This window comes from Colossoma macropomum, unplaced genomic scaffold (genome assembly GCF_904425465.1).
Source record: "Colossoma macropomum unplaced genomic scaffold, Colossoma_macropomum, whole genome shotgun sequence".
Taxonomy (NCBI): domain Eukaryota; kingdom Metazoa; phylum Chordata; class Actinopteri; order Characiformes; family Serrasalmidae; genus Colossoma; species Colossoma macropomum.
Window position 1 is genome coordinate 102,015 of NW_023494799.1, and position 9,194 is coordinate 111,208.

At 40.6% G+C, this 9,194-nt stretch overlaps 1 protein-coding gene across 1 annotated transcript; it reads right to left on the reverse strand.

Annotated features, from left to right (window-relative positions):
- Window positions 1-1,079: 1,079 nt before the first annotated feature.
- Window positions 1,080-2,992, reverse strand: LOC118819236 (serine/threonine-protein kinase pim-2-like). The gene is made up of 4 exons (XM_036586942.1): window positions 2,932-2,992; window positions 2,207-2,313; window positions 2,057-2,107; window positions 1,080-1,559 (listed from the first exon to the last, which is right to left on the reverse strand). The coding sequence occupies exons 1-4, from the start codon at window positions 2,990-2,992 to the stop codon at window positions 1,302-1,304; spliced, it is 477 nt and encodes a 158-aa protein (XP_036442835.1). The 3' UTR covers window positions 1,080-1,301.
- Between the last annotated feature and the right edge of the window lie 6,202 nt (window positions 2,993-9,194).

Genomic DNA, 9,194 nt, shown 5'->3' on the forward strand with positions numbered 1-9,194 from the left:
AGAGTTGGCTGCTATGGGGTTTCTCTGGTGTTGCTAAGTGGACGCTAGGTGGTTGCTATGGTCTCAGAGTTGGCTGCTATGGGGTTTCTCTGGTGTTGCTAAGTGGACGCTAGGTGGTTGCTATGGTCTCAGAGGCAGTTGCTATGGGGTTGCTAAGGTGTTGCTAAGTGGATGCTAGGTGGTTGCTATGGTATCAGAGGTGGCTGCTATGGGGTTTCTCTGGTGTTGCTAAGTGGATGCTAGTTGGTTGCTCAGAGTTGGTTGCTATGGGGTTTCTTTGGTGTTGCTAAGTGGATGCTAGGTGGTTGCTATGGTATCAGGGTTGGTTGCTATGGGGTTTCTCTGGTGTTGCTAAGTGGATGCTAGGTGGTTGCTACGGTATCAGAGGTGGTTGCTATGGGGTTGCTATGGTGTTGCTAATTGTTTGTTCTGGTGTTGATATGATATCCCAGTTCGTTGCTATGGTGTTGCTATGGTATCCCAGTTGGTTGCTATGGTGCTGCTATGCGGTTGCTAGGGCGTTGCTAAGTGGTTGTTGTGTGGTTGCTAAGTGGTTGCTATGGTGTTGCTCGGTGGTTGCCAGATGATTGCTTTGGTGTTGCTATGGGTTCCAACGTGGTTGCTATGGTGTTGCTAAGTTGGTGATTGCTATGGTTGTCTAAGTTCACTGTCACCTTAAATGTCCTGCCTCACTGCTACCTTAAAGCCACTTTTACCTTAAATACACTGCTACCTATAATTTCCTACTACCTTCAAAGTGTGCTGAGTGTGTTTGTGGAGTGTGTGGTGTGTATGTAGATGAACAGGCTACATGAAAAACTCTCTCAGGAGAGAGAAGAGCAAAGAAACTCACCTTCAGAGACGCTCTTAGTGAAACTGAGGTTAACCCGGACAATGTCCCTGTCTCGCTGAAAGGGAATGTCCCCACAGACCATGTCAAAGAGCAGGACCCCCAAAGACCACACAGTGAGGAGGAAGGGACAGCTTTGTAGACGGAGTCCTTCATCAGAGCACCAGATCCAAAGTCGATGATTTTGATGTCTCCAGTACGGGTGTCCACCAGAATGTTCTCGTCTTTGATGTCTCGATGCACGACTCCCCTTGAATGGCAGAACTGAATGGCTTCAATGACCTGTTTCAGAAACCTGGAAAGAGAAGGCCCTTTTTCAGTCTCAGTGAGTAAAGCTACAAAGGTTTAAACCAGTCAGAAGTGTTAAAGCTGTAGAGCGGTTCAGTAAGAGTACTGTTTGGCCGGTGCCTGTGCTCTGGCCTTTATTTACTTAATTTATTCATTCATCCATTCATTCATTCATCGTTTGTTCATTTATTCGGCTGTACCTTCGTGCAGCAGGCTCCTCCACAGCACCACATGCTGTGATGAAATCAAAGAGGTCTTGGCAAGGCTGGGGTCTCTCAAACACGATGAAGAATGCCTGACCTGGCATCTCAAACCAATCCAGCATCTGGATGATGCCACGGTGAGAGGGCCCCGCTCCTGGCCCACTTCCCAGCTGCACCAGGAGTGCGATCTCTATGGGAACCAGGCTCGGATGACCAGGCTGTGCAAGACATTCGGGGGAGAGAGTGTTGAGATGAAGAGGTCTGGCTGCTGATTACGGCAAAACCGCTTTAAATTTTAAACAATGGATAATAAAGCAATAAGAGCTGTTCTTCAGGATTTTACTCTTCCAGTGGGCGGACTAAACAGTTTCGTCCAAGAGTAGAATTCAAGTTAAAACAATACATCTTACCGAAGGGAAAAGAATACAGAAACACCCTGTTGCACGCCAAAACCACAGGAGGGGAACTGCTTTTGGTTCCTCATGGGTTATTTTGAAAAATCCATCAACGTTCTTACTCACCTTCATCCGTTATGTTATGAATACATGAACTACCACTAGAGAGCGCAGTAATATCAATAATTACTGCCTGACGTATGTGTAACTACACAACAAGTAGTTTTAATTCTGTTCAGTAGAATATTTTAAAATGCTAAATCACTTTGAAGCTTTGGTTAAAAAAGAGAGAATAAAAGTGCAAAAGTGTTTAGACTCACCAGTCGTGCCCACTGCTGTACGCTATCGCGGAGTATTTGTTTGACTGCAACCTGAAACACATTGAGGGGGGATTAAATTAGCGGACGCTAACAGACCTGAACACTTCAACACTGGGATCCTCACTGCTGCACTGACTGTACTTAAGTCACCTGTAAGCCATCCGAGATCCTCTCAGCAGCAAATACTGGGCCGAAACCGCCCTTTCCCAAGGGCGCTCCACATCTGTACTGCTTATCAAAGGGCTCTTTAGCTGCAACTGTGGAAGGAAGGAGGAGTTAAACAGGGCTGATAAACGACAGCAGATACAAAACACAACCACATGCCCGGCGTTGTATCTGATTCAGTTCCCCCTCAAATTCACGCTCCCAATGACCAATCGTGCGCCACATTCACTGAACAGAAAACAACGTCAAGCAACACTGAAACTACGGAAAGAGAAAAGGTTAAAAAAAGGTTGAACAGCCACCGTTTTCACCCAATCAGCGACGAACAGCACAAAATATTTATCAGTAGGACTGTTTAAAAATAATATTTATTACGAAATCTCGATTATGCCATGTTTATCTCGGCCTTGTCTGACATGCAAAATGTAGAAATCTAAAAGTAGCACGAAAGCTTGATTACTGCAATTAAAAATGACTACGTTCATCTTAAATATTGTTTTAATGACACGTTAATACTGGATCTGTTGTGATTAATACAGTTTTTGCTGTAAATATTTTTCCTCAGATGAATCGTCCTGTGCAGATCTGTTGGTCCTGTGAAACACATTCTGAGAGAAGCTCAGTAATGAATAATGTACTGTAATGCATCATTGAATATTAGAACTAGATATTTCATCCACACATTATGGTCCAATGGAGCTTATCTTTACTGTATTTGGGAGGAGGAAGGGACTTGGACAGGGCTTTGTACTGTCTGTGAATGTCGCCCATAACTGAACTGATTAGCTCTGAAGTAATGAATGCTGGTGTATCACAAATTAATATGACTATGTATTTCATCCTCATGTATACTGTCCATTATGTATGTGGCAGGAGGAACAGATCTGGGTGTTTCTGCTGGGTTAAAGTGCTTCCCCTAAAACTGTCCCCACGTCTGGATAGTTACATAGACCATTCTCACCACAGTAAAGTTAGTTTTGTTTTCGATATTCGTCTTTTCGGCGCTAATAACATTTGATCGGACTACGGTGGTCAGTAAAGACTTACATATTCATGACAGTCCGACCACAGAGAGTGATGCACACCTGTTCTTTTACAGTTTGGGTGACATTTAACGTACCGCTATTTTGTGTTAATACCATAGAAGCGAGACAAGTTTTTCGGCCGGAAGAAAAATCATGCACTTCTAGACCACGCCTACATCCATGCACACGCCTCTGTTTTCCTCCAAAGCGTTTCAGTGTATTTAAATACATATTTTAATTGTTCGTGCTAATATTACCTGTATACTGATATAGCTAGTTAGCTTGATGACGGAGGTTCAGTAATCGACAGACATTAGCAGTCTTGAAGGTTTAATAGATCCCTAACCATCTAAAATATTAGTTTAAAAAATGAGTGTAGAAAAGAAAACGTCTTATTTAAGTGGATTAAATTGCAAATCAAAAGTTTAAATCCATCAAACACTAAGTGAGTCAGATGTAAGTTTTAAATCTTGTACGTTTTTTTCATTTTGAGTTTCGATAACATTTTAGACATTGAAAATTTAAGTCAGCAGTGTTTGGTGCAGATAAGTTTCAGTGATGACACACAAACTTTGAATGTCATCAAGTGACATAGCTAAAATACTGCTTAGATTCAAAATGCAGCATTCACTGCAATTAATGCAGCTGAAATGCTTTTGAAGGTTAAAATACAAATATTAATATAAAGTAATTATTGCAGTACATTCAAAACTCAACAGTTGTGTATGATTGCTGAAACTTACCTGCACCATATAGAATTGTTTGTAGTGTTGGATGTAATACAGCTGAAATTCAAAATTGATAAAAGTTAAAGCAATATATCCAAACTTTAAAGGCTGTGCATTGTTGCTGACACCTCACTGCACCATACACAGCTGTTTTTAATGTTGTATATAGTTTAGCTGAAATATTATTGAAATTCAAAACAAATAAAAAATATAAAAATATAATTACAGTAATATATCAAAAATCCAAAGGCTGTGCATCATTGCTGACACCTCACTGCACTGTACTCAACTGTTTTTAATGTTGTAAATAATGCAGCTGAAATATTATTGAAATTGAATTTATATGAATATTTTAATTTTTTAATTTAGGCAATACAAAGTGAATGGGGAGGCCTGAAGTAACGTTGAGGGAGTGTATAGGGCAACCACTGGGCGTCGAGGTCTGAAACCAGGAGTACTGAAAGTACCCACTGGTCTGACCGATGGTGCCGAAGTATGTGCTTGAGTGACTCACCGTTGAATTTATATGAATATTTTAATTTTTTGATTTAGGCAATACAAAGTGAATAAGGAGGCCTGCAGTAACTGTCTGGTCTGTGGCTTATCCATAGGATGCAGGCCTCCGAAACCAGGTGTACTCTAGGTACACTCTGTGTCGACTGATGTTGCCCAAGTTTGTGCTTGCACGAGTCACCGTTTAATTTATGTTAATATTTTAAAGATTTAATTTAGGCAACACAAAGAGAATATGGAGGCCTCCATTACCAAGTTGGGAGTGTAATTCGTAAGAAGTGACTGCAAATGAAAGCTTAATTTGGCACAGTGATGCGGAAAGGGGGTCTTTCTTGAATTTGCTATCATTTTTTTGGCCCATGTGCTTCCAGAAAAATGATAAAAATGATTGGTCATGAACAAGGAATTTGCTAGGGGTTTAAACCATTGTCTTGGTAATACTTAGGATAGTATTGACAAGAACAGACATGTGGATAATTTCTTATTGCAGGGTTTAGGACTTTTTTATCATAAATTTGCAATGCAGAGGCAAAGGGGACATCTGCAGTAACCTAGAGAGAGAGTGTGTGGCAACCGTTGGGCTTGGGGGTCAAAAACCAGGAGGAGTAGTACTCTCTGAAGGTTGCCAGCACCTTGGCCGACCCCTCCCACCACCTTCAGGGACTCTTCACCACCACCACCACCAACAGACTCTGCAATAGCTTCTTTCCTAATGTGGTCAGGTTATTGAACACACCTGATGCCTCCCAACATACACCTGGACCAATCTAGTCCCCTTCCTACAGCCACCATAGACTGCTGACACATCCCTTTACCGTCACTGCACACCTTTATTCCTTAACTGTGATTCTGTTTTGAGTGTCAACCTTACTCTACAGTTTAATTTTGACAATGTGTGCACTACTTTCTGAAATGCATGGATAATGCCGTAGCTTCATGACCTTTGACCTTGGAATCGGCAAACCTTGATAGCTTCATCAGCAGGGTGGGATGACAATGTGCGGCAAGTTGGGTAGTGCTGTGACCTTCTTTGCCCTTGCTAGGCATCGAACGATACGTTCTGGCCAGTATAGACCTAAAGAGCAAATTCACATTTGTTGCATGGATAAGGCCGTAGCTTCATGACCATCGACCTTAGAATCACCAAACTTTGATCTGTTTATCAGAATCATGCCTTGGCAAGGTGCTCAAAGTTTGGTAGCTTTGTGACCTTCCCTGCTCTTGCTATCCCTCGAACAATACGTTCTGACCAGTATAGGCCTAAGGACAAATTCACGTTTGCTGTATGGACAAGGCCGTAGCACTATGACCTTTGGCGTTAGAATCACCAAACTTCGAAAGCTTCATCAGCATGGTGTGATGATAATGTGTGGCAAGTTTGGTAGCTTTGTGACCTTCCCTGCTCTTGCTATCCCTCGAAGCATACGTTCTGGCCAGTATAGGCCTAAGGGCAAATTCACGTTTGCTGTATGGACAAGGCCGTAGCACTATGACCTTTGATTTTAGAATCACCAAACTTTGATCTGTTTATCAGAATCATGCCTTGGCAAGGTGCTCAAAGTTTGGTAGCGTTGTGACCTTCCCTGCCCTTGCTAGGCCTCGAACCATATGTTCTAGCCAGTATAGGCCTTAGGTCAAATTCACATTTGCTGTATGGACAAGGCCGTAGCACTATGACCTTTGAGGTTAGAATCACCAAACCTTGATGGCTTCATCGGCACAGTGTGATGACAATGTGTGGCAAGTTTGGTAGCGCTGTGACCTTCACTGCCCCCTTGCAAGGCCGCGAACTATACATTCTTGCCAGTATAGTCCTAAGGCCAAATTTACGATAGCTGTATGGATAAGGCCGTAGCTTCATGACCTTTGACCTTAGAATCACCAAACTTTGATCTGTTTATCAGAATCATGCCTTGGCAAGGTGCTCAAAGTTTGGTAGCTTTGTGACCTTCCCTGCTCTTGCTATCCCTCGAACAATACGTTCTGACCAGTATAGGCCTAAGGGCAAATTCACGTTTGCTGTATGGACAAGGCCGTAGCACTATGACCTTTGAGGTTAGAATCACCAAACTTGATGTAATGGATTCGAACATGATGTAATGGGTTTAAACATGATGTAATAGGTTTGAACATGATGTAATGGGTTCCCAAGTGGCTGTTTCAAAATTGTCTCCAAACACACTCCTGCCAGAAAGCAGAGTGAGTGTATAGCCTAAGGGAGAAATAAATATTCAATATTACATCTCATTAATGCAGAAAGTCAAATATCAGCCCTGCCTTTGACACCAGGTACTGAAGTGCCCTTACACTGCTGGAAATGTGTGTGAAAGAAAAAGAGCAGGAGATAGAAACAACGCTGCTATAACTTTATTACAATTGAATAAAGATAACAAAGAACATTTAGTCTTAGTCTTCTGTGATTGTTTAGTGCGAGTCTCCAGTCAGTGTTTAGTATGAGTCTTTATTGTGTCTTCTGTGAGTCTTTATTGTGTCTTCTGTGAATCTTTAGTGTGTCTTCTGTGAGTCTTTTGTGATTCTTTATTGTCTTTTGTGAGTCTTTAGTGTGAGTCTTTATTGTGTCTTCTGTGAGTCTTTATTGTGTCTTCTGTGAATCTTTAGTGTGTCTTCTGTGAGTCTTTAGTGTGTCTTCTGTGAGTCTTCTGTGAGTCTTTAGTGTGTCTTCTGTGAATCTTTAGTGTGTCTTCTGTGAGTCTTTTGTGATTCTTTATTGTCTTTTGTGAGTCTTTAGTATGAGTCTTTATTGTGTCTTCTGTGAGTCTTTAGTGTGTCTTCTGTGAGTCTTTAGTGTGTCTTCTGTGAGTCTTTAGTGTGAGTCTTTTGTGATTCTTTATTGTCTTTTGTAAGACTTTAGTGTGAGTCTTTACTGTGTCTTCTGTGAGTCTTTAGTGTTTCTTCTGTGAGTCTTTAGTGTGAGTCTTTTGTGATTATTGTGAGTCTTTAGTGTGAGTCTTTTGTGATTATTGTGAGTCTTTAGTGTGAGTCTTTAGTGTGAGTCTTTTGTGATTCTTTATTGTCTTTTGTGAGTCTTTAGTATGAGTCTTTATTGTGTCTTCTGTGAGTCTTTAGTGTTTCTTCTGTGAGTCTTTAGTGTGAGTCTTTTGTGATTATTGAGTCTTTAGTGTGAGTCTTTTGTGATTATTGTGAGTCTTTAGTGTGAGTCTTCTGTGAGTCTTTAGTGTGAGTCTTCTGTGAGTCTTTAGTGTGTCTTCTGTGAATCTTCAGTGGGAGTCTTCCGTAAGTCTTTCTTTAGGTTCTAACAGAAAAGAACGTTTTCTGTTCATTCTTTTTTTTCTTGTTGAACTTAAACCTGAAAAAGAGACACTGCTGTTATAATGTTATTGTAAATCTGTGTGTGTGTGTGTGTGAGAGAGAGAGAGAGAGAGAGAGAGAGAGAGAGAGCAAGATAGAGAGATACTGACAGTGTGTTTTTCTTCTTCTGCAGTTTTGAAGCGTTTCTCACAGGCTTGGTGGTGCTGCCGCAGATTTTCCATTCTGCGCTTTCGGCGCTGCTGGTCTACAGAATTCAGCCCAGAACCTGCAGTGGAGAAGATAAAACAATACAAGTACACAGTTCCAGTATACTGAGAAAAGGAAAAACACAGCCATGTGGAACAGTTCATCGGTCAAAAAAAGGAAAGGTAAAGTTTGCTGCTGACTGTAGAAAAGATGTTTACATTAAAACGGATTTGAGATAAAGATGAAAATAAAGAGAATGTCTGTGTTCTTTTGTGCTGCATTTAGTTCTAGAGTTCTAAATTTGTTTATGCAGTGAAATGGAAAGCTGGCCCTTCCGGCAGGTTCAGTCCGATTACATTTAAAACAGAGTTAAAAAGGCTTCAGAACATCTGTAATATTTGCTGATGTCTGGATGAATCTGCCACAATAACCATAAATTAATGTGTTTAATATAAATGTTACAATAAAAATAAAAAAAATAAAATTATATACATCCATTTACCAGATTTAGCCTGAAAATGGATATTTGTGTAAAACAGTTTGATTAAAATAGAAATGTTAAAAATGTTTTTAAAAAATGGTTAAAAAGTTTGTTTCTATGCTGTAAGCATTACTTGATGTTTGTTATAATAAAAGGATTTATAAAACAAGTTCCCTAATTTTGATACATTATCTAAATTATGGACGGCCTGATCTTTTAACAAGGCAGAGCTTAGCTCCACCCCCGACCTCTAACCCTGCCCACCTTATCCAATTACATGCAGTAGAGTCCAGGAGAGCATCCAGGGCTGTGTTTATACAGCGATTCACTTTAAAGAGTAGCAGGATTTTACAGGTACAGAATTATATTATAGTTTAGACTGTGATAAACTGTACATGGTGTAGTTTAGACTGATACGCTGTACATGATGTTGTTTACACTGTGATACACTGTACATGATGAAGTTTACACTGTGATACACTGTACATGGTGTAGTTTACACTGTGATACACTGTACATGATGAAGTTTACACTGTGATACACTGTACATGGTGTAGTTTACACTGTGATACACTGTACATGATGAAGTTTACACTGTGATACGCTGTACATGATGTTGTTTACACTGTGATACACTGTACATGATGAAGTTTACACTGTGATACACTGTACATGGTGTAGTTTACACTGTGATACACTGTACATGGTGTAGTTTAGACTGATTTATTGTGATACACTGCTGCTTTCTG